This window comes from Alternaria incomplexa, assembly GCF_024043165.1.
Source record: "Alternaria incomplexa strain BMP 0042 chromosome Unknown scaffold_22, whole genome shotgun sequence".
Taxonomy (NCBI): Eukaryota; Fungi; Ascomycota; class Dothideomycetes; order Pleosporales; family Pleosporaceae; genus Alternaria; species Alternaria incomplexa.
In genome coordinates, this window is record NW_026249871.1 from 1 (window position 1) to 27,355 (window position 27,355).

Sequence of the window (27,355 nt, forward strand, 5' to 3'; positions counted from 1 at the left end):
AGCGCGTAAGAAATTAGCTATATTAGCTATATCTATAAGATAAGAGAAGAATTCTCGCTTAACTAGATTAAGTGTATACTAAATAATTACTCTCTTCTTAGTCTTATATAAACTTATTATTATTAGCTTATAATCTACCTATAAGAGTTATCTAGCGTATTAATAGCGTAAAGTTATATAAGAGACGTTATAAGTAGCTACAGCGCGTTATAATAAAAGAGTTACGTCTTATTTAATAGCTTAAAGCGTAGTCTATATTCTAGCTTTTTTTAGTAGTTCTATCTAGTATAGTTAATTAGGCATTATAGAGTAGAGATAGTTTTAGTAAGGTTTTAGCACAGGTAGACCGCGAAGCATGCTAGACCGCGAAGCATGCACCTACGTTATATAAAAAGCTATTAGTAACCTAGGTCTAAAAAGGCAGAGCATTGGGCTGGCATCTTTTTCACCGGGCAAGTCTACGTGCAAAGCTCATGCTTGTGGAGGCGAAGCCAAGCTGTGCCAATGCGTGCAGGGAGGCGCGCGCCGGACGAAAACAGATCGGACGGGGCAAAGTAAACATCGGTACTGCCTCAGCCCCAGACTGCGCCAACCATCGCGCCAGTCGCATCCCGTAAACAGCACTACCTATAGGGCAAACCCGCACTGCTCAGGGCTGCAGCGACTAGAAGGACAACGCACCGTGGTCGTTCGCCATCTGACCTCACGCTTACTGCGTCCTTCCGTTCTGCGATGCTTGGAATACCACCCACCAAGAGCCTGGGGTTGTCATAGCAGCTTTGACTCCTAGGTAATCCGCAACGAAACATGTACTGTATCAATTAGTATAGACAAATTGGCACTTTCTACTATCTACGACCCCCCAAACCCCTTCTCCAATCCCCTCAGCCAAATCCCCGCGGCATACGCCCCCGGATCAGGAATCTTACTCCTCTCACTCCCATCCTCACTAATATACGTCGCACGTCCAAACTTGGCCTTCATATCCTTGGTACTATCCGCCTTTTTCTCCGCGACATCCACGCTCTTGCTCAAATCCTTACTCTCAGCCAACGTGTTGATAAACGGGATCAACACGTCCATGACCGTCCTATCGCCTTCCCGTGCACTAGTATAGTTCTTCAGGTTCTCGAGAGCGGAAGATGCGGAGGAAGCGAGGGTGGAGATATCCAGCGGTGCGCTTTGGGAAAGTGTGGCGTTTGATAGCGCGTTTGTGAAAGCGGTGACGAGGATGGACAGGATGGCGCCGAGGGAGCCGCCGACGTCTTCGACGTTTTCGCCTATGCTTTCGAGGAGGGCGAGGATGGGTGGTGGGCTGCTTTCTACAGCGTCGATATTGGCGAGGATGGATTTGCAGACGCCGGCTACAGCTTCGCCGCAGTCACCGTCACCCATTTGCAGATCGTATTGTGTGATTGTGGGTTCGGCTGCGAGGGCGTTTTTACAGGCTTGACGGAGCGCGGGGATGAGGGATGCTGGTGTGGCAGGGCCCTTGTGGAGGAGGGATTTGTCGGCTGCGGCGGCGTTGGCTTTGTTGCGGAGTTCTTCGGTTTCCTTGTTGATGTTGAGGGGTTGGTAGCCGTTCTTAGGCCATGCTGGAGCGTTTGTGGGTGCGTCTAGCAGTTCCATGACGTCCTCGTCTTTGAGGTCCATGGCCTTTGCCATACCGCTCATGTTGCCGAGTGTGATGCTGAAGCCTTGGGCATTCAGCGATGTCTCCAACACGCCGGCGTAGATGCGCGTTGGTACGATCTTCCAGTCGCGCTTTAGGGCTATTAGGGCGAGGTTCACCAAGGCGTCGAATTCGAGGTTTGATAGGCCGCCGAAGTTGTTGACGAGCATGACGACGTTGTCGTTGGGGTTGAAGGTGACGAATGCGCGGTCGGAGTCAGAGGGGTCGAGAAGGTAGCGGAGCATCTCTTTGATCACGTCTTCGGGACTGGGCATCGGGGAGATGGTTCGTAGACCCTGGGGAAGTCAGTTGCGGCTCTAACGTTGCTGGGTATGAGATAGCGAAACATACAGGCTCGTTGTGAATACCCATACCAACCACACAAGCATCGTCCTGCACACTCTCGAAAGCCTCTCGACCCGGTACGTGGCAATGGTCCAGACTCGTGCCAATAGTGACCAGCTGCGAGTTACCCAGCTCGCCAATCTTCCTACACCGCTCGAAAGCCCAGCCTTTCTGTGATGCAGCACCAGCAAGCTTGATAACCAACAAGTTACCAGCCAGTCCTCTCCTTCCCACCTTGCCGCTCTTCTCGCGACCCAAGGCAGCGTCTTCTGCCATGCACACAACGTCGACCTTGTAGCCTAGTGCTTGTCCCTTCTCTCTGGCAAGACCAAAATGCAGCATGTCTCCTGTGTAGTTCGTAATGCACAGTATTACACCCTCATTACTTGGTACATTCCGTATTCCGGCCATGATCTGCTTGGTACTGGGAGAAGCAAAGATGTCACCGCAAACCGCAGCTGACAGCATGCCGTCGCCAACGAAGCCGGACCATGCCGGCTCGTGCCCTGAGCCACCACCAGATACGATGGTGACTTGATTCGGAGGGTGTGAGAGGTTGTAAACGACGCGGTTGGCCTCATCGAGCGCCATGTGGGAGTTGCGTGTGCATAGTGAGCGCAGGTTGTGGAGGACTACGCCCTCCGGGTTGGGGAAGAAATGCTTTCTCGACATTGTAGCGGTTCGTATCAATGGGTATAGTACCCAAAAGTCTGAAGGTTGTTAGCGACTGTAACGTGTTTGACAACCGTAGTGTGAAGCCGGGGGCGGACGGAGAACGTACCTCAATTCAATCACGTATGCCAACGTGTACCCAACTCGAAAATGGCGGAATTGGATCCAAGCAATCAAGACACGCGGCGTACCGCCAATTCAGCCGGGCATCGTGCCTTTTAAACAAGTCCCCCGCAGCCCCCGCCTCGATCAACATCATGACCATGAACCCCGCTCGTGGGCACCCCGTCAACTCAATTTTTCGGTGCCAGGTATTCAACACGCGTCTAGAAGCCTAAACACGCGCTCAAATTAGCCCGAAACGATGTCAGAATGATATGCCAGGCTTGGGTATACTGCATTCAGATAAGTGGGCTGCTGGAAGCTGGGGAGAGGGTCGTGTTTGCGCCGGGGTTACCGCTTTGGGGATGCCGGGCGGAAGCTTGGCTTTTGTGGAGGAAGCTCGCATCGGTCGGAGCTCCGAGAGCTATTAGGTCGGCGCCTCGCGACGAGACGCTGGCAGTACCTGCAGTATCCGCGCGGTTCGTAGGATTTGCGACCTCGCGGAACAAATCTGGGCTTTGTAGGACACGCGTGCAAGCCTGTCAAAATTGGATTTCGAGTGTGCAGGCAAGCTGATCGTATTGATATCATCGCAAAAGGAAGCGGGCTATGATCGCTCCCTCCTCAGTACCTGCAAATCGATGGAGCGCCTCACTCACAACTCTCCGTTATCCAGTGCCCACACATCATGACAAGAAGCCGAACAATCCCCTCAGGAAAAGCCAGACCCCCATCAAGACTATGACTTTCTCGTCAAGCATGATCATATAGCCACAAATGATCTTCTAGTCAAACATGATCTTCTTGCCCTTCAACAGTGTGCCACCGAGCAGTTTGCCAACTGCGTATCCAATGTAAGCGCCAGTAACGATGGTAACGGGCCACTTCTGCCATTCGCGGTCCCTGTATTTCATTAGCTACGCCCATTGCATATACGTTGTCGACTCCAGTCTCAACGCTGAAGTCGGTCAAGTACTCACCAATCCAAAGGGATGGGTACAGCGCCCAGCCATGCACCGAGCACGGTACCAATCAGTCCTCCGTAGACTTCATCCATCGGCAAAAGTAGCGCAATGATTTGCCTCCAAGTCTCGCCGTCTACACCGTGTACGTATACCAAAGGCAATGTGCTGAGTAGCGCGATGTGGGCTCCAGCGAGGAGGGTGTGCATGTGATGCGTGGTGGCAGGCGCGCCGAAGAGAACGAGGGTCGCGGTGAGGAGCGGTGTTGCGGCGAGCGTAGTCAGAAGGAGGGATAAGAATGCCGGCTGTGTATCGTATAGTCAGTAACGTTTCCTTCTAGTTGGCTGTCGCAAGTCCAATGTAGGCTGTACGAGTGGGAGTGTAGACGTACGACGATCTTCGAGTTGAGCCCCTGCTCCAGCTTGCCCGGTGCCTTCCCCTTCTTCTCACCAGGCTTCTTGTTCTTTAAGGAAGGCGTGCCTCCTGTTGGCGGAAGGCATACTGCTACAAAGGCGATTTGCAGCACGGCGAGCGGCGCCAGAGTGGAAAGAAGCGTCGGCACCGGGTCCGCGACCAAGGCGGGAAACTTGAAGGCATAGACCGAGAGAACAAGTATCGGGTGTATATGCGTGTAAAGTCGCGCACTATCGTTCTTCAAAGGCTCAATTGGCGGCGCCGTGGAGGGTTGAACCTTTGACGTCGCGTTGGCGTTGATGACAGTTGTGCTGGCCATGTTTACGAGTGAGATGGGAGACAACGATGCACGCTGCTGTCAACGTGATGAATATGTCAATTGACGACGCAATGCAGGGTGAGTGGCGTCTAAAGGAGCGGAAGTGGCGTCTGGCCTGTTGGATTACTGTGGTCGAGGGTACTGCGGAGAGATGTCGCGCATCGGAAAGTTTCGTGATGATGTCCGTGCTGCTCGCTCATTGGACGAACAGCGGACATCCCTCGAGCACCTCCATGGTTTGTGGGAAGTGGTAAACACATATGGATCGTGATGGAATTCATTTTCGTCCATCTCGTAGCGTGTTTCTCGTGCGCCATGTATCTGGGCAGAAGCATTCATTTCGCAGCACCTTGCAGACATCTACTGCTTCTGCTCGCCCTTCTTCGGCAACAGATTCCTCAAAGACAGATCGTAGACAACGTCCTCCACATCCTTGACTCGGTACTTCAGTCCGTCGCTGCGGCGGCGTAAGCTGTCGTTCTTGAGGTTGAGGATCTGGAAACCCGCGTGCAAGTCCTTGACGAACTGGTTGATGAGAAGCGGACGCTCGTAATCACCGAGAGTGACGGCGTTACGTGCGAGACGTGTCTGTCATTGTCAGCATTGATGCGGGTTGGAGCTGAGCGAGGCAACGAACCAGTTCTTCGACGAGCGTCATGAGAGAATGGAGGTACTCTTCGAGCGAGAGGTGGAATTCATCGCGGTCCTTGAGGTTCACGGGAACTGCGATGGTGAGCGGAGCGCATGTGCACCATAAACCTAAACATACTCTTGAAGATCTCGCCGAGCTCCTCGATGGTCAAGAGACGGCCGCACTGTACCTCGCCACCATCGTACTTGTAGCCGCCGAGCCAGCCCCAGAACAGAGCGCTCTCGCACTATCGTGTTGTTAGCATTGCGATGGCGATATCATGTGATTGATGAGCTTACTGCGCCCTGCATCTGACGGCTCCACATGTTGTTGAACTTGTAATACGGCATCTTTGACGCAGCCTGCGACAGCTTGCCAACGGTGTCGATCACATTTTCGATAGGCTCTTGTGCAGCTTTGAGAATGTCGGGTACTATAGTCTGATTAGTCGTGGTGTCGTTGGACAGGCGAAGAGCGACTCACGCTCGTTGACCGGCGTCGAGTGGGCTCTCGACAATACGAAGGAGACGTTGCGGTCTATCAGATATCAGTATAGTCTACTGCTGGTTTGAAGCATACTTACTGTGCTTCTCAAGCGCCTGGATGATGTCGCGCAGCTCCTGTCGCGTTGTGAGTACGCTATCACGTGCAGCTCAATCGCCCGCCACTTACATCCCGCGTAGCAGTGTCTTCGTCTACGCGCGCCTGGAGATCCTGGAAGATGGCTGGATTAACCATGCCTGAATTTGCTGCCATCTTGACGTGTATTTTGATATCGGGGTGTTGTTGCAAGGAAGTTCGTGTTGAGGATTGAGCCGACGTTGTTTGTCACGGCAAGCTACAAAATTTCGGTCTCTCACTACTCACCGCGCGAAGTTGCTTTTACTCAGCTGTAAGCGCACGGAATAGACTAACAGTTCTTTCCAAAGTGATATCTCGACTGGATAGCATGAGTGCACACTAAATGAGATCAGCACAATTGTGCTACGATTGGAATGCGGCGCTTCCAAGGGCAGGTAAGCATGCGTGCGCCACCGACTGCTGTACAACATAGCAACCGCGACTTCACTCCAAGCACTTGTAGACGACATCTCATAATCCCGCTCCAGGTCCTCGCATAACTTTGGTCAGGGCTTACGTTCAAGGGCAGGATGTAGATGACCGCGACAGAGCACGAAATACGAACACAGTGTCGCTCTCACGTTTATCTGGACGCAAACGGCGAATACACATGCCTGATCTCATGCAAGGGATTATGCAATACTTAGACATGGATATCTCGATTCGATAGCTATGATGTCAACTGTCAGGTTAAGTTCAAAGTCACGATCAAACTCCTTCCTCAAGCTACTGGCAAGCCAGAAGTCTTAATGAAAAAGTCGCGTCTGCCAGAGGTAGTGAAATACTGGCGACACTGTGTCAAAGAAGGTGAGCAAGCCCAGAGCCTCTTCGACTGGTTTCAAAAATAGGAATAATCAAGAATTCTCCCGTAGGAGAGTTTCAGAGATTAAACTGAAAAGAACAGATACTACACTTGATCTAAGCCAAAAGGCAAAGAGAGCTAAAGAACAGAAGAGGAGGCAGAGGGAGCGTAGGAATATATACAGGCTGTGGCCTTGGCGCGCTAGACGTCACGTGAAACTCAGTAGCGTCGCACGTAACCTTTCTGCCTGCTGTCGGGAGAACTCCGGCATCCGGGCGCCTGTCGAACATTGCCGGTGATGTTGAGTCTCCAGGCTCCGGTATCACGCGTCACCTTTGCCTGCTCGGAGGCGTCGTGCTCCTTTGCGTAGCGACTCCCAGACTCACTTTTACCTTAAGGATACGTCATCGACATTGCGGCGAGATTGATCCCCGATGGCCCTTCGTCTGAGGATGGCGTCGCATGAGCGTAACGAGATGCGTCGCGAAGTGACCTGATTATCCCGAGTTGGTACAATGTCAGCGTATACGTCGTGCTTGGACTTGCATCCTCCATGTAAGGACGGTCATGTATACGTCTGGGCAACACTTCATGTACAACTCGTCAAGAGCAATCATCTTCACATACGGGTACATTTACATTCGTCTATGCTGATAGCGCAGGAAAAGCAATGCTGCCTGTAGAAGACGAGAACGCTCCACCACCCTCTCGAACAGATGCATACCGCGAGGTGCTCCACGTTCCATCACACCATGTCTCGCACTGTAATACTACTGCGAAGCCTCCGAACCCCCATGTCTCGACGAATCCGCTCGGCTCGCGCTCCCCTCATACACCGCATACCTCTTCATCTAGCTCGCCTTCTTCGTAAGCTTCGGCTTGCCACGCACCATCTTGTACCTTATACTCAACTTGACGACGCGACGCTCCTTCTTTCCCGCACTCTTCGCGCGCGTCTGGCGACCTTCCACCTCCCTTGGCTCCGCATCGACCGCATCGCTCGGCGCCACCATCGCGAGTTGTTCACGAGCGTGGAACTCGCAGCTTAAGAACCTTGCCTCTTCGCAGAACCACTGGAAACTTGGAGCGTAGCCGGCCTTTTTTGTGGTGTTGTATTCTCGACCTTCGATGAGCGAGATGTTGTCGTAGAGGAGTTGGGTCGCCCAGCTCTCGCCATCCCATTCGACTTTCATGTTGAGCGCTGATATATCGATGCCTTCTTCCTTTACGCGTTCGTCGGCTAGCGAACTGGGCGTCATGAGGCCGGTTGCAGCGCGCTCCGATGTGGCTGTCGCGCGGCGTATACGCGGCGCGATGGCGTAGAGGAAGAGAGGGCTGCGTAAGAAGAAGCAGAGGTCGTCTGATGCTCGCGATTAGTTGATTGTAGCTATACTGGCCTGGCTACTTACCAAGGAGTTGTGTCCGATCGTGCGACGGTAGTCTGCCCAACGAATCGTCGAGTGAGCTTTGGAGATGGCTGCGCAACCTGTCTTTGGGCTGCCCAAGACGGAGCCTTAGCTTCATCGTTGTGTTGGTAGGGGTAGCGAATTTGGTATTGGATTGCTGGTGGTCTTCGGGCTGTGTTGTATTCGTTTCGGTGATCGCCCAGGGTGAGAAGTCGCAAGATCGTGAATGGTGAGACTCCCGCGATAGTGCATATGAGTCGAGCCATACTTAGTGATGATATTGCCTTAGACCGCGGGCCGGCTTTCTCTCACTCGTCAACCTATAACAGTCCTCGTGCGCAGTGGTTAGTCATCATGGGCCTGTCGATCGTTCAAAGTGAAGGCGACGACCGACGACCGAACAGGCCTGCGGACTACATCACAATGAAAATATGCAAAGTAGATGACCCAACGCCAATGTAGACTCCAGGGTGTTTAGATTTCCGCTGAATGAGGTATCAATTTAGGAATGTTATCTGCTCGACAACTTGATGAATTGACTGATTGGGAAGCTAGCGACCACCATCTGAAAAGCGGATCTAAAGCAAGTGCTATACAGAGTCCTTGTACATCCTGCCGCCCCAAATTACACCCACGACGTCGTTGATAGGTGGACTTGCGCTACTCGACAACCGCCTCTTCAGCCTCTTTCTCCCTCGCTATACGCCTTTCCTCGGCCTTCACACGGTCCTCCTCATCCTTCTCGCGATACTTCTGCGCCAGGCTATGCACCCTGGCAAAAAGCTCAACCATCGCCTGTCTCTCCGATTCCGTCGACCGACCCTTCATGAGCGTCCATTCGCCAACCTGAAAGCGCGCAACAAAACCATCAAACCTGACATCATCAGTATTGTTGACCTCTGGCCCGCTTTGAATGGTGATAGCGATACGGTTCCGGCATGCCTTCTCGGATGCGTCGAACAAGTGCGGGAACGGATTAGACACTGTGGTGCTCTCTTCAGATTCATTAGACACCGACGAGACATCACCGTCGACGAGAGTTGTCGAAGTAGAAGGGATAGGTACTGGCTCGACGTTTTCTTCGTTCTCCCAGTCGTAGTGCTGTATGTTTTTCCGCCCTGTATCGAGAAGGTAGATGATGTCGCCTTACCACAATGTCAGCTGCTTGGTCGCAAGATAATAGCCATTACTTACTACGCCAAGGTGTGTATTCATGATGGGTAAACTGGGGTAGGGTTCTGTCCAACAACACACTATCAATACAGTTACCAAACTGCCAGTCGGGTGTTCTTGCGGCCATGACTTGTTGGATGTTGCTGTATTCTTGGAGTTGAAGATGATACGGGTCCGGCAGCAACAAGCCTATCATATAATACTCTCGTTTGATGTCAAACCCAGCCGGTGGTGTGTGCAGCAGTCTGGCTTGCTATTTATGAGTGTCGCAAGATAGCTTGGCTGATCATGCCTTTCCGCATGTTTGCGAAAGCGGCTTCGAGCAATCGAGCTGCATATCCACAATGTCTCGACAAGCATCACTCAGAGTCAGGCAGCCTTGGATGATTGACTGGTACCGTTGATAGTTTGGTACAAGCCTAGTATACATTATGATAGAACAAATGGTGGCCAGCAACAATCCCCCGCGGCCAAGAGGTGAAGCACAGGGCACTAGTAATACAGACAGGCCATGGAAGTAGCCTCAGTTTCGCCATGAGCCACATCACTCATACTCTCGTGCCAAAGTAACGACCTTGTGGAACACATCCAGCAGCGCATCCGTCGGCGAGGAGGTACTCCTTCCCTTGGCCATCACATACCCGTCAACAACGATGAGAACAACACTGCCCTCGAACACCGTCGCACCACGGGAGTCCTTCTCCGCGCCCTCGTAGCGACGAATATCCAACTTGTTGTTGCAATCGTCACGGTTCTTGGCGTTGAAGGCTGGGCGACTGATGGGAATGCTCGAGTGATTCTGTCTGCCAGGCATGGTCGTGCATGAAGGTGGGGTTCGCAAGGAGAGCTTCAATGGCCTCTTCAATGTGTTAGCAAACATATCAACATGTTGAAGAGCGTGAGACGTACTGAGAAAAGGTGTGTAGTCTGAAGCGGTGAGAAGCGGGAGACCACGGTACTTCTGGTCCGCTAGCATCGTCTGGAAAGCGTGTCGTACTGGGTTGAAAGTCATGTCTGGGAGTTGTACTTGTTGGATTGGAGTGTAGATATTTGCGAGTTATGTTTCGGCGGGACCAGGCTTTTATGTGGTCGGCGGGGTGCTTGATCTGATGCCTTACTCATGTATTCGGCTTGTTGATCGTTTGCTGCTGTCACAATGGAAGATAGAACTTTGCCAATTGTAGCGGTATCATCTCGCGGCATGAAGGCGATGTCACCGTGCCCGTGGAGACCCCCTTCTGGACGTTTGGCATAGTCCGCAAAACCCACATGCATTGGCGCGCCACACTCACAAAACGAAGAACTCGCGAATCATCTTCTGATTTCCGTTCGCATCAAGGTCCCCAATCCATGCGGCTGGTAGAAATGTCGCGGAGAAGCCACCCTTTTCGTCCATCCCAGCCTTGATTATGCAATTCCATAATCTCGCTTCTTCTACTGGCCAGCCGGTGGTTTGGTCTACTTGGGCTTCTTCCAATTCGATCGCTCGTTTGGACACCGCCACATGTTGCCCCGCATCCCAAAGGCCCTCGCGTGGTGGGTTACGTTCTAGAAGCGCTACTGCCTTTCGTCGGGTAACAGGACAGCGGCATCGAGTTGCGACAAAATAGAGCTGAGGAATTATCGCAATGTCGAAAGTGAAGTGAGCGGTGTTGGGGTTCGTGGGCGGCCTCGAGTCGATGATTGCTTGGGCATACGTAAACAAACGTCGTGTGATACGAAACCTTGAGGGCGTTCGCAGCCATTGATTCATCGTTCGAGAGCGCATGATGCTTCTCGAAGCGCTGCATGTTCTCGTACCAGAGATGATGGCACGCCAACAGATTCTCGCGTTCTCGATACAGTTCAAGACTAGGATCCTGCCGAACGAGTGATCTTCTTCCCATAATATACAGATGAGTTATAGATGCATTGCGAAGCTCGAAGTAGGCCTGGTGCGTCTCGGAGAGACTCGCAAATGAGCGCTTGGAGTACGAAGCAGGCATCACTTGCAATATCTCCAAATCTTCCTGAATTCTGGCGCCATAGAGCAAAGCTTGCGCCATGCCGCGGGTGAAGATAGACACCAACTTGTCTTCTGTTGAGCTTCTCGAAGGTCCGGACCCGACCAATGCTACCTTTGGGGGATACGTGGTTTGTAATGAGCCCCGATAGTTCGGTAGTGCCATGCGGGGCGCGTACATTAGTTTGAAGCCGTTTCTCAAATGGGTGAAGGCGGCATGGTAGTTGCCTTGGAGGAACTCAATGCAGACGAAAAGAAGACAGATAACGAGTCCAAGCTCCGGCGAGTAAGTGGCATCGCTCATTCGATTGACTAAGCAGCCAATGGACTTGTTGTAATGAGATAACATGACCTTGCGCTCGTGATTGGCAATGAAGCCCGCGCATGCATGCTTCATATCTCCAGGCTCAGTTTGGCAAAGAGCTCCCAGAGCTATCACGGCATGGCGCACGGCCGGTTCCGAGTGGGCCATCTGCAGTACGATACGGGACCAAAATTCTTTGTCGAAGTTGGTGGAGAGTGCAGGGCAGGCGCAATGATAGTAGAAGTCCAGATAGCGTGCACTATCTCCAAGGCCACTGAAGGCAGAGATGGCATTCTGTGGATCGGAGGCTCTTCCATGAGTCCAGACATGGACTTGGAACTTCGCGTCGTTTGTAGTGTAACCATCGCATTTGCGGCCAGTACGCACACACCTGACAGCATTAGCTCACGGAATGATCCGCGAGAACGGGGAGTCAATGCTTACTTGAGGCATTCTGGCTTCTTCTCATCACATTTGACGCGTCGCACTCTAGAATCGATGTGTCAGCCTTTTGTCACATGCAAAGGTGTCCGCTGCGTACTTGCACGTTTTGCAGCCTGTCTTCACTTTTGGAGCCCGTCTGCGGGCTTGGAAAGACGCCTCGCTCGTCGAAGACATCCTGGATGCAGGCCAGAGATGGCGGTAAGAGTACGGCGTGACTGCATGATGGAGACGCGTGAGTATAGTCGGATAGGATACGCGACGAAGGTGCGAGTGTGGCGGACGGAAGACGGCCAATCATGACATCAGCGCCCGGAAAGCATCACGTGCTTTTACGAGCCGACCAATCGTGAGATGTCGAACCCGCAGATGTCCGACCACCTCATACGAGAAAAAAACCGAACAGGCCTAGAGCCTACATCAACGTTAGATCTCCTACTTTGCATGTTTCTATGTTAATGTAGACTGTAACCACAAGAACGTAGGCTACAGACCTGTTCAGTTTTTCCCTATGTTGACTTGCGACGACGTTGCAGATCAGGCGCGCAACGACTGGCATAGCGAAGAGTGCAGCATCCAGATGAGGCATTGTATCTTTTCATCGACGGGATATGTGGCTGTGCTTACATACAGCTATGTACATGCCCGCGCGCTCCCATGCCAGCTACTGAGTCGAAACTACCTAAGATACCTAGGTAGCTTACAAGAAGTCGCCGCGCGGAGCCTACATCGGCGCTACGCTTTGCCATTTACTTCTCATTGCCCTATCGTAGGCTGCACGCTTCTTCTGTTTCTTCAGGTTCCTTCTTGTCTGAGGAGCACCAACCGCTGCAACATGTTTTTCCCGCCGCTAAATCTTTGGAGATTTGGCGAGAATCATTGCATGCAACTCCAGAGCGGCCTTCTCAAACCCGTCCTTGGCCAATCCGTAGACCTCCTCGTCTACCAATGGGTCATTCCCCTCCTTCTCGCAGAGGTCGCCCTTGAGAACGATCGTTGGGGCCCCAGTGCGGCCGCGTTCCGGATGGACGGCCAAACACATATAGCTACGTCTACCCTCATGTCCTATGAACATGCAGAGTTGCCAGAGTGACTGTATACCATTAGGACCGAAGATACCGTGTACACCAAGGTTGATGACATAGTCGGACAGATAGTCTGAAAATATCCTGAGTCAGCGGAGGAGAAACCATGTGGTGCAGTGGGAAAGAGAACTTACAGACTAGACGATGCATTGCGTCCGGATTCTCCGCCCACCAGATAGCCAAGATATCTCGGAGGACCAGATATATGCGATCGTAGAGCATCTCGCGAGTGAGACGATCGAGCGGCTCGCGGTAGATCTGCGGCACATACGGTCCTGGTGATGGCTCTGGGGATGGCGACTTTGACTGCGTACCAATGACGGGCATGTGACCTGTCGGTGGAGCATACGGCGGGGACGGCGACTTCGACTGTGTACCCATAATGGGTATGCGACCTGTTGGCGGAGCATACGGTGGGGATGGCGACTTCGACTGTGTACCAATAATGGGCGGGGGAGCTTTCGGCGGAGCATGCTGCGCGGTGGTGTGAGAAGGAGCGTACGCGGTCGGTGGTATAGCCATACGCGAAGGCTGGAAGCTAGGAACTTTCGGGGAAGGCGGTGATAGCTGGCGTACGGACGTGGTTGGAGACATGGACGGGGAGGCTAGACCGGGCGACGGAGAAGTTGAGTAGCCCCTTGGTCCAGTCGTGACGCGAAGAGGATTCTGCGCCTGGTAGTCGTGCAGTCGCGACACTGCGTCGTTGGCGGTGCGGGAGAAGTCAGGAGGATAGTCGGCCATCGTGTGTGATATGCAGTTGAGACGGAACTTGTTCTTGGTAGAGGACGTCGGCTATTAAGAGCGGCGACTCAGGACTTGGAGGCTCTCAGATCATCAGGGCAAGCGGTCGAAGGAAGCAGAAGTGGGCGGTGATTGCTAGTGGGAGTCGATGGTTTGGAGTCGCGCTCGTCGAGAAGAGATTTCGGGTGCAAAGTGAGAGCGAAATGTGAGTGAAAGAGACTTGCTCATATCTGACGACTGCCTGGTCATGCGGGACTTCCACAGTGACATCCTAATCACGGAAGGCTAACATATCGTCCCCGTGCAAATCCCAGAGGTTAAGCTATACAATGCGGTTTTAGCAGAATGATGACGCCTGTTCCGACAGAACACGGTTTTACAGATTCACCTCTATCAAGAAAAAGCGTGGACACCGTGGAGCCTACATTAACATCAAAAGATGCGAAGTATGTAACTCAACGTCAACGTAGGCTCCAGGGTGTCCAAACTTTTCCTTGGATGAGGTGAATTGCCCTAGGACCCAAGCGGCGCAACGAATATAGTTTCCAAGTACCAGCTTCCATCAGGCGGGTTTGTCGAGGTGTCCTATCGCTCCAAAACCATATGCACAAATCGCGTGCTCTGCAATCTACATGAGCGATAAAGCCAAGAAATGACAGAACCCTGAGGCAACGTAGACATCTCGGTTATCTACTTCACCAAGGGCCAAGTTTTCAGTTTTTCCCGGAATGGGTGCTCGAGCATGCTCTCTTATGTGCGACTACGAGCCGCTGCGGTTACTTCTATTGACATGGTATGATATGAACAGAGGTGAGTTAATTCCACAAGGTTGTGAACAAAAGAGGAGGACCGCGACTTTGGTGCGAGTGGCGGCATCACGAGGTCGTATCGTTTCGTTGCCCGGAGAAAATCGTGGAGACGCAAATAGCACGGACTAGCCTGGATGTGGATACGACCTGCAGGGTGGGCCTAGTGCGGCTCGGGAAGTGTCAACAGTGCGCATTCACTCCTGACAACCGCCCCCATAGTATCCCTGACCCTCGTCGCACCCCACCGCGCCTTCTCTCGTTTCTGTTTACCTTGCGGACATTCACTCGCTAATCGTCCGCACCTTCCTCCGCTATCACACTTCACTCACTTACCGTCATCCACACCAAGCTACCGCCGCACACCGCGCCAGACCCGCCGCAACCCGAGCGACACCACACGTTTCGCAATCCGCCATCATGGGCTTCGGCGACTTCCAGACGATATGCGAAAAGGCACCGATACCACTATGCGCGCTTGTGGGCCACCAAGCGATCAACGATGGCGTCGGCATCCAGACAGAGTGCTATGCGCGCACGATTGAAATCGCGAATACCCTCATTTTCGAGGCGGCGAACGACTTCATGCACATTTTGGCCATGATCATGACCGTCGTCATGATTATCCATGTGCGCTCCAAGTTCACAGCTGTCGGTACGTTTGCGCATTGCCGTCTGTAGCCGGCGCAGTTCACTAATGCATAGCAGGTCGCAAGGAAATCACGTCTTTCTTCTATATCTACCTCCTTTTGACCATCATATCGCTCGTCCTCGACGCCGGTGTCGCTGCTCCTGGTTCTGCCGCCTACCCGTACTTCGCCGCCGCCCAGAACGGCCTCGTCTCTGCGCTATGCACCTGTCTGCTCATCAACGGCTTCGTCGGCTTCCAACTTTACGAGGATGGCACTACACTCTCCGTCTGGCTCCTACGCCTCTCTTCACTGGCCATGTTCATCGTCGGCGGTGCCGTGAACCTCTTGACATTCAAGGGCTGGGCTGGACTGGAACCTGGAAACCCCGTCGGCATCTTTGTCGTTACCTACATCGTCAACGCCATCTGCCTCTTCGTATACACCGTCAGCCAGATCATCCTGGTTGTCGGAACACTGGAGGACCGCTGGCCGCTTGGTGATATCTCATTCGGCATCTTCTTCTTTGTCATAGGCCAGGTCATTCTATACGTCTTCAGCGACACCATCTGCGACCAGGTCCAACACTACATCGATGGCCTCTTCTTCGCCACTATTTGCAACCTGCTTGCCGTCATGATGGTCTACAAGGTACGCTTATCACTAACATTATCCAACCGAACAACGCTGACAACTTCCAGTACTGGGACTCCATCACTCGCGAAGATCTCGAATTCTCCGTCGGCGTCAAGCAACACAACTGGGAGGTCAAGGAGCCTTTCCTTGAGGAGGACCAAAAGCGCGGCACCATGTACCAGGACTCCGACTACGCTCCATCGCTATACCAGCAACCGTACACGCGCAACTCGCACTACTCCGCTGTCGGCCACTAGGCTCACGACAACATCCCGCTTTGTTTTACTTTCGATGATACATGTTTTGCGCATACCATTTTACGGCATTGGGTGGAGTTTATGGCGCATATCAGCTTCGGCAAAATGCTTCAGCACTGTACTACTGCTTGTGAACGGTAGCCTTTTGGATTTGGAGGAACTAGGACCTGCAAAAGCACAGGGTAATGTGCTCTTTTGCCGCCTTTTGCAGACGAGATCATGACATATTTAGCGCTTATATAGTAATATCAACTCTTTACAATCGACCGAAGTCCTCCCTGCGCACACCATCGTCTCATACAAGGGAGGGGACGAAGAGGTGCCTTACAGTCTACATTAGTTCAAAGACAAGCCTACGACAAGATCTCAAGGCAATGTAGACTTCTAGGTCATACAGTCTCTTGTCCCTGTAGGTGGGTGTTTTAATGTATTTCTTACACGGGGTCTTGTCCGAGCTGAGGCTTCCTGGGGCCGCGTGGAAAGCGCCGCAGCAGCACAACCCATCCCATCCCCATCTGGCAAGCAATGCGAATACCATTGCTGCAGACAACCTTGGAATACCGTCTTCACATGATGGTCGTACATTCACCGCTCGAAGTTTGGGAGAACCTTACTCCGGCCCCTTCCCCGGATTCGCTGCATTGATGATACGCTAGTGAGCGGGTCGATGTTCATCCCCGCATCATGTCCGATGCGCCCTCGGGGCTTCATTCGGCAGGTATAACTTCGCGGAATGCTGTCATCTCGCGATGTACATTCCACTGCTACTGTATCATTGACCGTCGCTTTAGGGGTAGCATTATCACAATCATCGCATACAATCGCCTTCCATCACATCTTTACCATTTACGGGTTCACCCATTAGTGCGCCAAAGTCCAGCAATTCGATAACAAATCGATATACTACGTTGACGCGATGCCAAAAACGGATGTTCTCATATCCGGTTCCGGTTCAGCTGGTGTCTCTGCAGCAACTTGGCTAGCAATCTACAATATCCCATTTACGATTCTGGAGCGACGTCCTGGTCCACTAAAGATCGGCCAAGCAGATGGCGTACAGGTGCGCACAGTAGAAATTTACGAGTCATTTGGTCTATCGGAAGATTTGTTGCGTGAGGCATACCATATCCTGGAAGTGTGCTTCTGGGGTGTCGATGAAGATGGCAACGGCAATGAGCAAGGCGGCATCAAGAGGAAGAGTAGATCCATTGATACGGAGAAGGGTCTGAGTCATTTGCCACATGTGATTCTGAATCAAGCGCGCATGAACGGACTGATGCTGGGGAAGATGGAGACCATCTTGAAAGAACAGGGAAGATGGAAGGAAGGGACGAGCAACGGGATCGAGTACGGCTGGGCCGTTAAGAGCGTGAAAATAGACGAGAAGAGAAAGCATGACCCGAACGCGCATTGTGTCAAAGTGACCGCTGAGAAAGATGGCAAAGAGGAGGTCTGGGAAGCGAAGTACGTCTTAGGCTGCGATGGCGCGCATTCCACCATTCGCAAAGCCCTTAACATCCGCATGCTCGGCGACTCTTCCGATACTGTCTGGGGTGTCATGGATATCTACCCACTGACAACCTTCCCCGACATCCGCCGCAAATGTACCATACACAGCACCGCCGGGAATTTGATCATCATCCCACGCGAAGGTGGGCAACTGGTCCGTTTCTACATCCAGCTTCCCGCCGGCACGCAGCCCAAGACAGTGAAACTGGCCGACTTGCAAGACCAGACTCGCAGGATCTTTGCGCCATACACAATGGACTTTGCAGATGTCTTCTGGTGGAGTGCGTACAGTATCGGTCAACGCCTTGCTGAAGTGTTCCATGCGCATAACCGCGTATTTTTGACGGGCGATGCGTGTCACACGCACTCGCCGAAGGCAGGCCAGGGGATGAATGTGTCGCTTCAAGACGGTTACAATATCGGCTGGAAACTTGGCTCCGTCTTGTGTGGTCTCTCACCTCCTTCTCTGCTGTCGACATACGTTACCGAACGCAGTAAGACGGCAGCTGACCTCATTGCTTTTGACAAAGAGCTTGCCAAGATGATTAGCAGGAAGGATCGGTACGAAGGCGAGTTTGCGGACTACTTTCGGAAGAGCGGGCGGTATATGGCGGGGTTTACGGCGAGGTACGAAGACACCGTCATTACCAAGGGGATGGAGAAGGATAAGAGTGCGGCGACGGTGGTCACAGTGGGGACGCGCTTTCCAAGTGCGCAGGTGATACGATTTTGCGACTGTAAGGCTGTGCAGTTGATGAGTATACTCAGGAGCGATGGAAGATGGCGTGTCGTGGTATTCGGTGGAGACATCAATCAGAGTCAGCATCGGCAGCGCCTGGAGAAGGTAAACACATCTACCTCACATGAACTAAACATCCACTAAGACCACGTAGCTATCAAAAGCCCTCGAAGCAACCGCAAGCCAATATACGCCTGCTGGAAAACACATTGACAGCTTCATCGAGACGCTCCTTGTGTTGAGCAGCAAATTCCCGGAAACGGAGCAGGAAAGCATACCCGGTTACTTCTGGCCAAAGAGCGGGAAGTGGAGTATACGCGGTATGCCGCCCCCTCATATCTCGTCCATCGTCGCGCTGACCAATACGCCAGATCTTCACAAAACGTTCATCGACGACGACCACTACAATTCCGGTCATGGTCACGCGTACGAAAAGTATGGGGTGAAGCCAGATGTGGGCGCGGTCGTCATCGTGAGGCCTGATCAATGTAAGCAATCGACGCGCGATTATCGACATTGCAAGAGAAATACTGACAAGATATAGATGTATCCAAAGTGACGAGCCTTGATGACTTCGATGGTGTTGCGGACTTCTTTGCGGGATGTTTGATCGAGCAGGCGCCCACGCCGATTGCGGGCGCAAGTGCGAAGTTATGATTCACCTGATGGCTGTCAACTCCGCCGGCACCGGCCGCGGGGCCAGAATCCTTGGGAGGGGGTGGGACTAGCGAGTATAAATACCATCTCTTATGTCCTCCAACTTACTGTCCATCACTTTACCCTTACTTTTCCAAAATAAAATAATGTTCTTGAAATGTGTGGGCTTCCTGGTTTGTTCCAAAATCCATTTCCTCGAGATCTATGGAGCTGCCTCGATCGTTCCAAGGTTCGGCTACTCCCATGACATGTCTCCCGGCAGCTCGCCTTTCTTCCATCATTTCAAAATCGCCACCGTCGATTTCATGACTTCCGCTCTCTGAGCACGTTCAAAACGCCACCTTGATCGAATACATGTCGCTTTTGCAAAAATGAACTCAACAGTGCATGTGGGAAAAGAACATGATAGTCGCGCGCATATGGTCTTTTTCGGAGTATGTTTTACCACTCTTGAGAACATTGCGCGGTCTTGAGATGTCCGCATAAAGACCAAAATCACCCTTTCATGATCGCATGTGATCCTGCCTTTCTTTGGGCATCTCGAAAAGGGTTCCTCTGCTTTCGATGAGTTGCGTGGGCGGAAGACCACTGCACTATTTGTCAAAATCGCGCAAAACTAGGTTATGTGTTCTCTCGGTCCTCTGCCTTGTCCATGAGCTGTACTCGTCGCTTCACTCTAGCGCTAGTGGCATTCTGACAATACAAATATCTCGCAGATGGAGAGCAGAACTTCCACAACTTCATTCTTGACCTTGCCTCACAAAAAGCACATGAAGAATACGCCATGTTCTCTTCTGCCGGTCAAACTTCAAAACGGCCGAATTACCGTTGGATGTCTCTCTGGAGGGCCACCTTTCCCAACGCTTCATTTTTTCCAAAGAATCGCCAGTGGCGGTTGATGGAGCTCGTGGTCCAAAGTCCGTTCTCGAAAGAGACATGAGATTTTGAGCGAATTTACATCACCGCAGTCGCATGAGTGCAGAAGTCAAAGAGCTCATTGCGTTTCAAAGTCTTCGATACAAATGTGATGTAGTTGTTAGCCTTGGATGATGTCCCATGCTTGAAACCTTGATGTCACCCATGCATGAGCCTGAGGAACTTCAAAATATGTGAACATTACATGAAACTCTTCGGCATACTTTTTGCTAGAGATGTGATCCAGATTCTGGCATGTACGCCCTCTAGTTCAGAGCTCGTGCGCTTGTTGTATCAATACTCGCGAAAGCATCTCCTTTACATCACCACAAGCATTTGCATTTGTCCAAAATACTTCGGATCAGACTTTATGAGATTGCTGAAAGAGAACGATCCCCCAAAACGATAGTAGCGGAGATTCATGTCCGCAGCCATCGCTTAGAGCGTTGAGCCGACCATGACATGAACCGCATCGCTCATCGACGGACTCCAAACCCATTGGATGGAGTAAAACACCGCGATTTCACTACATTCAACACCTCCCCTCTTCCTACTCCAAGTAGAAAACAGAAAGCGGCCTTTACCTCCGCGGTCTCGTCCTATAATCCACACCCACCCTCTTCATACTCAAAGCAGCAACCCCGTCTTCGGTCTTTCTCTCCGCTACAATCCTCCTACTTTCCACACCTACCGCATGCAGCATTTATTGAAACCGCTAGGCGTCCCGTCGACCACAATTATGTTGTAGGCCATAGTATATTGGCTGGCATTGAGTACCGCTGCAGTCTATGCTTGGTATGGTGGTGTGCGAAAAGCGATAGTCGCATTTAAGGGTCCTTGGCGTCGTGGGGATGTGCTGCGGCGAACTGAGCCGCGTGCGAATCAACTGTCAATCGCAAGTCGGGAGACAAGGGTTTTGGATGTCGCTGCCGAAACAAGTGGGTAAGTTGGATCGGATTTGAGCGTGTTACATGCAATTTTCGTCATCGGTATTGATGAATGCCATGCTTGCACGCGAGCGCGGACACCCGTTCCGGTGACATGGGCAACATTCCTGCAACGGTGGATTGATGCGGCACGATTTTCTGGAGAGTCTTGGTTGCTGGAACTCGAGACGAGACTCGACCGATCTTCCGTTAGCTTCAGTAGCAGACGAGGGTCCGCAAGGCTGGTGTGAATGGTGCAGGTCAGTGCGCCTGCCCGCGCTTGCATCATGGGCGCGTCATTTTGCCGTCACGACTTACTTTGTGCCTTTCGCGACTTTGACGAGTATTGGTGTCTTTTCGGGCTTGGGGAATTACGAGGCATCTTTCACTACGAAAACTATTTGCGACTACTCCATGACTTTACCCAAGGCTCTTTTGATGGAGCCCGGGCGCTAGTGACCCCATCGATCGATCGCCATGCCTGAAAGCAACCCTGAGCGAACTTGCAACATCAATCCCTACATGTACAAAATATGATCTTTTGGAAGTCATGTCCTCTTGACAGCATCACAGGTGATGGTCGGCGGCAGCTTCAGACCGTAGATACAGTTTCCGGCCAGGACCACTCGCGCCCCACCACAGGCACTCATATACCTAGGTAAAGCCGGACTTTTCGCATATTCCCTTCCAGTCTCCTCATCACCACTTGTTCTCTCCTCAAGACCAAAAACGACCAAAAATGGATTGATGTCTGCTGCGGTCGGCTTCTTTCTTCCAAATAATCAATATGACTCGAGCATGAGACTCCCTCGCGTTGCCGAAGACATTGCTATCGCTACACATGATCGTCCGAATACACTACCCATGTAGCCGTCGAAAACAAAAAAGCGACGAGAAAGCCAGATGTGTTCTGCGCTCTGCGCCGTTCTTCGAAAAAGCTATTGACAAGCTTGGATGAGACCTCTCGCTTTGCCGAAGACATTGCCATTACTACACACGGTTCTCCAAAAGCATTACTCATGTAGCCGTCAGAACTACATATGCAACCTCGAAAGATACGTTGGAGACTTTATGTCATCCAAATGTCCAAAAGCTGGCATCGTACCTCCCATGCATTTTTCGCTACTGGCGAATTCTTTCTTTATCCAAAGACGGTGGAGGGACATAAAATGTCTCTTCTGGTCGTTACAAAACTCAATACAGTAGTCAACACGGCGTCTTCGCGGGTCTCCGTCGTCTCAAAAGAAGGTCAACCTTCTCAGACAACGCCTACACATGTCATGGCTGTGAGACCGGTATTCGGCGAACTACCCAAAAGCTCGGGCCACGGCGGTCTGTATATACACTTCATTCACGCGGTACTCTTTCTCTACAACAATCCCACTCGTTTTTTCAAAGAACAAAAAATGCAACAACCGGGTTTGGATGGCTGTGCTCTCGTTTTCTCGAAAACAAAAACCGAACGCGAGCCAAGCCATGGTCGTTGCGCCTCGCCTGATACAAACCCGACCGTTCTTCCACAGGATGAGGAGGCTTTCTTGACTTCGAAAAAGACGGTACCACAACACATGTGGGCGCACCAGAATGTTGGTTGAGGGATGTCAAAAGAAGCATGACGACTGCTGCATGCAAGTAAAGAGATTGGAAAGCGACTCTCAAACTTCAAAAGCGCCAGGGGCGAATGTCATGTTCGCGGGGATAAGCTTAAATCAATACACAATATCTAAAATGAAAAGACACGATAGCGATGTAAGAGCTTCCTGATCGACAGCAATGGCGCTCTTCTCGCTTATGCTGCTTCCAGCGTTTCGATCCAGATTCGACATATCAAAGTCAAAATTCTTCCATAGCCTTGATATGTCGGTTCCAGTTCAAAAAGCTGAAAGCACCATGATATGTAAGCACCGTGTGTTACATTCTACCACAATCTACAAAATGCCCCTCTCAACAAACCTAACCGGCAGATCCACACTCCTCGCCCTAAGATACTCACAAACATTCTTACCCAACGTATCATACGTACTACAAGCATCATACCCACGATCCAGATGATCATGCAACAAAAAGTGCACCGCCTTGACATTGCGCATTTCAAACCGATCAATCGGTTTACCCTTGTACTCTTCCGGCCCTAGCAACTCCTTCACCTTGTCGATGGTGAGGAAACTACGCAACCACTCCCATTCATCGGCGTGGCGGACGAAGAAACCGACGTTGGCGTCTGAGCACTTGTCGCCTGAGCGACCGAGGACTATGGAGCCGAGGGGGAGGCGGATGGTAGGACCGAAGTGGGAGAGTGGGATGGGCGAAGTAGTCTCGTAGGAGGGTTGTTGGCGGGGGTACTCGCGAAATTCGGGTGCGAGGGGCATATCGATCACTTTCTTGCCGTCCGCAAAGCCATCCGTTGCTTCACCGTCCCAGATACAATGCACACGTTGTTTGACGGCTGACTGCGGAAGGAGCGAAGGATGGTACTCGTAGTATGGTTTCCCCTCTGCTTGCCGCACGTCGTTACCCAGTGACGCGCCTGGACACGACATGAGGAAGTTTACCATGGAGATGCGGAAGAAGCCCTTGGGGTTGCGCATGTTGAGTAGCTCTCTATCGCGGGATTGGGCGAAGACGCGGAAGTCGACGGTGGCGACGTCTTGATTGCGGGCATCGATGACGGAGGACCCGTTCTGCATGAACTTCAGGACGTCGAACTTCTTGATCAGCTCTGGGCCTAGTTCGTATCGGATTTGCTCTTCGATCCATCGGCATTTTTCTTCCATGTGTAGCCCGACGAGGTAGATGTGGTATTCGGCTTGCCAGCCTGCGAAGCCTGTGATGCCGACTTTGGTCGTCGGGGGTGGTGAGAGGCCTTTGATTCCGGATACTTTGACTTGATCTTCGCCGATTTGTTCGATCTTGATGTCGGTCAGGTCTGCGGTGACGTCGCAGTTATAGTATAGAGGGCCTTGGATCTCGTAGAGAAGCTGAGATGTTACCGAGTTGACTGTCATGCAGCCGCCGGTGTTCTTCTCCTTGTACATTACGCCCTCGCCTTTGTTGTCGATGGCGCAGATTGGGAAGCCCATGTTGATATGCTTGCCTTGAGCTAGGAGACTACGAAAGTCGGAGCAGTAACCACCAGATACATACGCGGCACATTCAAGAAGATGGCCTGGAAGTATCAGTACAACGTACACATGTAATTGGAAACGACCTACCAATGACTAGAGAGCCAGCCAGCTCGTCAAATTGATCACTCGTCCATTCGTGCCACCATGCAGCGGCACCAATGATGGGCGAAGCATCCGAGACACGACCGGCGATGACAATGTCAGCGCCTTCCGTCAGTGCTCTGGCGATACCCAAACCACCAAGATAGCACTGAGCGCAAACAGGCTCCAGCCCCCATTCGGCTACCGACTTGTCGTGCATCAAACTCTTGAAGCCCTCGCCTTTATCCAACATACTCTTAACGGTTCCCGTAACATCATCACCCTCAATCCAAGCGACCTTCAGTGGGTACCCAGCTTCCTTGCACGTCTTTTCTACAAGCTGAGCCAGTAGCTCCGTGTCTGATGCACCAGCATTGACACAGACTTTGATACCACGAGTAGCTATATCTTGTATTGCAGGAGTAAAGCAGACCATAAAGTTCTCAGCGAACATGGCATAGTTGAGCTTCTCCTCGAATGAGCGAGCTTGCAGCATCTGCTCCTTGTTCCTGAGCTTTCCGGTGCCATGCATGGTCATGGTCATTTCGGAGAGCCAGTCCCCTACTATGACATCGACGTCGTCTTTGGCTAGGGATGCGATAGCTCGGACGCGATCGGAGAAGCCGCCTGAGGCACCGCCCACGCGGACTGGTCGGCGGACTGCGGGTGCCATTTGGAGGACGTATCAAGGAGTTGGTCGTTATGATGAGGTTGGTGGGCCGAACGCGCTGAGCGATCCAGAAATCGACTGGAAGCCATGCTGAGATGTATCGCTGCGCCATCGGAACAGCTTTTCCCTCATGCACTGGAGTCTGTGTAAGAATTCGAACGGTTGTCCATATCCGTAGGAAGCTGCGGACTATGGATTCAGAACTGGGATGGACATGTACCCCACTTGGGGCGAGCCGCTGGAACTAAACCATCAGTAGCTAAGATGTGTGACCCACTCACTCCGCTCTGGAGTTTAAGGATAGCTCCCTGGTCTCGAGTTGCCGAACATACGCGAGTTCCCTAACTCATGCGGCGCGTTCCTGGGCGGGTCGTGGTTGAGGGGAGCGTCGGGTCGAGGAGGGAATTGAACAGGTTTGCGGTCTACCCCAAGATGAAAACATGCAAAGTAGCCGAATCGACGTCGATGTAGCCTTCATGTTGTTTGGGCACTCTCTTGAAAGAGGTGAGGGAGTGTCGCGGTGTTCCGAGGCAAGCACGGCCAGCTTGGAAGTAGTAGCAAGACCCGCGTCAACGATAGCAAACCTTACATCGACTCACTATTATCAGCAAGTCCTCAGGCACGATGCCATCGCTGATAATATCACGGGAATCGCGTCGTCGCACACATCTCGTAATCCCTTGGAACGCAGCTGGCGCTGTGCCACACCACGTGCCTTCGGATTCGGACCGAGACTAAAACACACACCATCCCCTAACCATCGCGCATCCCCGCATCTCCACACCTGGGATCAATTTTAATGTCGCAGTCACCGGGGCGCGCTAGAGCGCCCGCTGGCCTTCCCATCCACGCCCCCTCCTCCAGCAATGCGCATCCACCCAGCAGCAGCAACGATAACAATGACAACGCACCCCTACCTTCCTACCTCGCCCGGCATATCCAGCTCGGCTTCTCCCCCGACGATGTCGCCGCGCTTATCACCGCCATAGACTCGAGCCAAGACCGATCGACTTCCTCTACGAACAGGACGCTAGCGCACCTTCCCGCAGAACTGCTCCTCCAGATTCTCGAACATGTTCCTGTAGACTATATTCTCGACTGGCGTTTAGTCTGCCGCGGCTTTCGCGATGCGATCGACGGGCGGGTCTTATACCGCTGTCTACAGAGAACAGAGCTAGTGGGGTATATGGGTGCGAGAGATTTTGGACTCATGGTGGACTTGGACGACGAACAGTACGAGTCGGTCCATTTACTTGAAGCGGGATTTTCGCACGTCGAGTGGGACACTGCGTCAGACCCGGAGACAAATCGACCCGCGTGGAGCGCGACGCACGCCGTCTTTGAGATCGCAGAGGAGTGGTATGACGCATTCAGGCAAGTAGGCGGTGCGGAAGCGCATGATGGCGATACCATTCTCGACGTGGACTCAGACTGGTATAGTGTCTTGGACCGACTGCAGTTGCGCCGCAGGGAAGAAGGGTTCGGGACATTGCGCTGGTGCATCAGGCTTGACCATGCGGTCCTAGATTTGGATCTCCCGTGCGAATGGCGGAGAATGCACTTCGACGTCGATGTCACCCTGCAAACGGGATTGATACGGGTTGCGTGGAAAGACATGCTCGTCCGCTTCCTCAAGACAGAACGACAATACCGGCTACTACTGGAACAAGTACGTCTGCCCTGAAAACAGCTCGTATGAACATACTGACAACCCAGAAAACCGACTCACCATACACCTTCTCCCACCACGAAGACTGCCTCCGCTCCGTCCGCCGCACCCACCTGATGCGCTCCCTCACAGACAGCAAAGACGACCTCCGCATCCTCTGGCACATGCGCCTCCTCCCACCGCTCTGGGCCAGCGCCCCATCCCCCAAACACACGCCCCTTAGCCTGACTCCCACGGAGAATGACGCCATAACCACACTGCTCCTCCTCCGGCGCGCCGCCTCCCTCACCTTCACCCAACTCACCTACCTCCACACCCTCCACTCCTCCTACCAAACCATGGAGTCCGACCTCCGTGACCTAGACGAAACATACTCTGAATTCAAATCCTACATGAACATGCCTGGTTTCCAGATGAATATCTTGCTACCGGCTGTGATACGCAATGCGAAGAATATACCGAGGAATCCTGTCGCGTGGAGTGATGAGCTGAGGAGTAAAATTGAGGGGATGGTGGAGAAGTGGCGGGGGCAGAGGGAGGTTGTGGAGAAGGTGAGGGGACTGTTGGAGAGTAGTAATGTGGCGATGGCTGTGCCGGATGATAGTTTTGATGAGCTGGGCAGTGATTTTTGAAATAGTAGCAGATGGGGTGGGATGTAATGGCAGGGTTGAGATTTGGAATGGAACGAAATGGGTCTGCGGGCGGGCTGGCTTGGATGGCTTATTTTCATCCCGATGTGAGGATGATCTTCGGTGGGCTACATGTACTTCTAATATTTTGCCGATTGTTTGAATAGTGTTTCGAGGTTTCCAGCTGGTGGCTATCGCCCCTGCATCCCTCGCAGACACAGAATAATGCGATGGTACTACGATCAAGGAACAATATCCGTGTTGGGTCTGACGCCTACAACAAGATGAGGTTCTCTCAATTCATATTCTTATACTCTGCATTGGGACACATGTTCTTGCCTATCCTATCAAATGTGTACGATAGATACCATGCCATATAGACCTTCCCATTATGTTTTGTTTCACTCAGTGTGGG

The 27,355-nt window shown here is 52.2% G+C and overlaps 11 protein-coding genes across 11 annotated transcripts; 3 read left to right on the plus strand and 8 right to left on the minus strand.

Annotated features, from left to right (window-relative positions):
- Nucleotides 1–852: 852 nt before the first annotated feature.
- Nucleotides 853–2,689, minus strand: J4E90_010393 (uncharacterized protein; the record flags this gene model as incomplete). Its single annotated transcript, XM_051439906.1, has 2 exons — nucleotides 853–1,968; nucleotides 2,024–2,689. The coding sequence occupies 2 exons, from the start codon at nucleotides 2,687–2,689 to the stop codon at nucleotides 853–855; spliced, it is 1,782 nt and encodes a 593-aa protein (XP_051286128.1).
- Nucleotides 2,690–3,576: 887 nt separating this feature from the next.
- Nucleotides 3,577–4,486, minus strand: J4E90_010394 (uncharacterized protein; the record flags this gene model as incomplete). Its single annotated transcript, XM_051439907.1, has 3 exons — nucleotides 3,577–3,694; nucleotides 3,772–4,058; nucleotides 4,145–4,486. 3 exons carry the CDS (start codon nucleotides 4,484–4,486, stop codon nucleotides 3,577–3,579), a joined length of 747 nt encoding a protein of 248 aa, XP_051286129.1.
- Nucleotides 4,487–4,846: 360 nt separating this feature from the next.
- Nucleotides 4,847–5,873, minus strand: J4E90_010395 (uncharacterized protein; the record flags this gene model as incomplete). The annotated part of the gene is made up of 7 exons (XM_051439908.1): nucleotides 4,847–5,074; nucleotides 5,124–5,209; nucleotides 5,256–5,364; nucleotides 5,417–5,550; nucleotides 5,601–5,654; nucleotides 5,701–5,737; nucleotides 5,790–5,873. The coding sequence occupies 7 exons, from the start codon at nucleotides 5,871–5,873 to the stop codon at nucleotides 4,847–4,849; spliced, it is 732 nt and encodes a 243-aa protein (XP_051286130.1).
- Nucleotides 5,874–7,391: 1,518 nt separating this feature from the next.
- On the minus strand, nucleotides 7,392–8,064 carry J4E90_010396 (uncharacterized protein; the record flags this gene model as incomplete). Its single annotated transcript, XM_051439909.1, has 2 exons — nucleotides 7,392–7,900; nucleotides 7,950–8,064. 2 exons carry the CDS (start codon nucleotides 8,062–8,064, stop codon nucleotides 7,392–7,394), a joined length of 624 nt encoding a protein of 207 aa, XP_051286131.1.
- A 542-nt stretch (nucleotides 8,065–8,606) lies between these two features.
- J4E90_010397 (uncharacterized protein) lies at nucleotides 8,607–9,246 on the minus strand (the record flags this gene model as incomplete). Its single annotated transcript, XM_051439910.1, has 2 exons — nucleotides 8,607–9,091; nucleotides 9,216–9,246. The coding sequence occupies 2 exons, from the start codon at nucleotides 9,244–9,246 to the stop codon at nucleotides 8,607–8,609; spliced, it is 516 nt and encodes a 171-aa protein (XP_051286132.1).
- Nucleotides 9,247–9,663: 417 nt separating this feature from the next.
- J4E90_010398 (uncharacterized protein) lies at nucleotides 9,664–10,131 on the minus strand (the record flags this gene model as incomplete). Its single annotated transcript, XM_051439911.1, has 2 exons — nucleotides 9,664–9,887; nucleotides 10,029–10,131. 2 exons carry the CDS (start codon nucleotides 10,129–10,131, stop codon nucleotides 9,664–9,666), a joined length of 327 nt encoding a protein of 108 aa, XP_051286133.1.
- Nucleotides 10,132–12,716: 2,585 nt separating this feature from the next.
- On the minus strand, nucleotides 12,717–13,692 carry J4E90_010399 (uncharacterized protein; the record flags this gene model as incomplete). Its single annotated transcript, XM_051439912.1, has 2 exons — nucleotides 12,717–13,024; nucleotides 13,086–13,692. The coding sequence occupies 2 exons, from the start codon at nucleotides 13,690–13,692 to the stop codon at nucleotides 12,717–12,719; spliced, it is 915 nt and encodes a 304-aa protein (XP_051286134.1).
- A 1,226-nt stretch (nucleotides 13,693–14,918) lies between these two features.
- CHS7 (Chitin synthase, class 7) lies at nucleotides 14,919–16,020 on the plus strand (the record flags this gene model as incomplete). Its single annotated transcript, XM_051439913.1, has 3 exons — nucleotides 14,919–15,153; nucleotides 15,207–15,778; nucleotides 15,829–16,020. The coding sequence occupies 3 exons, from the start codon at nucleotides 14,919–14,921 to the stop codon at nucleotides 16,018–16,020; spliced, it is 999 nt and encodes a 332-aa protein (XP_051286135.1).
- Nucleotides 16,021–16,936: 916 nt separating this feature from the next.
- J4E90_010401 (uncharacterized protein) lies at nucleotides 16,937–18,925 on the plus strand (the record flags this gene model as incomplete). The annotated part of the gene is made up of 4 exons (XM_051439914.1): nucleotides 16,937–18,373; nucleotides 18,423–18,588; nucleotides 18,640–18,756; nucleotides 18,813–18,925. 4 exons carry the CDS (start codon nucleotides 16,937–16,939, stop codon nucleotides 18,923–18,925), a joined length of 1,833 nt encoding a protein of 610 aa, XP_051286136.1.
- Nucleotides 18,926–22,694: 3,769 nt separating this feature from the next.
- Nucleotides 22,695–24,645, minus strand: J4E90_010402 (uncharacterized protein; the record flags this gene model as incomplete). The annotated part of the gene is made up of 2 exons (XM_051439915.1): nucleotides 22,695–23,932; nucleotides 23,979–24,645. The coding sequence occupies 2 exons, from the start codon at nucleotides 24,643–24,645 to the stop codon at nucleotides 22,695–22,697; spliced, it is 1,905 nt and encodes a 634-aa protein (XP_051286137.1).
- Nucleotides 24,646–25,852: 1,207 nt separating this feature from the next.
- Nucleotides 25,853–26,943, plus strand: J4E90_010403 (uncharacterized protein; the record flags this gene model as incomplete). The annotated part of the gene is made up of 2 exons (XM_051439916.1): nucleotides 25,853–26,311; nucleotides 26,359–26,943. The coding sequence occupies 2 exons, from the start codon at nucleotides 25,853–25,855 to the stop codon at nucleotides 26,941–26,943; spliced, it is 1,044 nt and encodes a 347-aa protein (XP_051286138.1).
- Nucleotides 26,944–27,355: the final 412 nt, after the last annotated feature.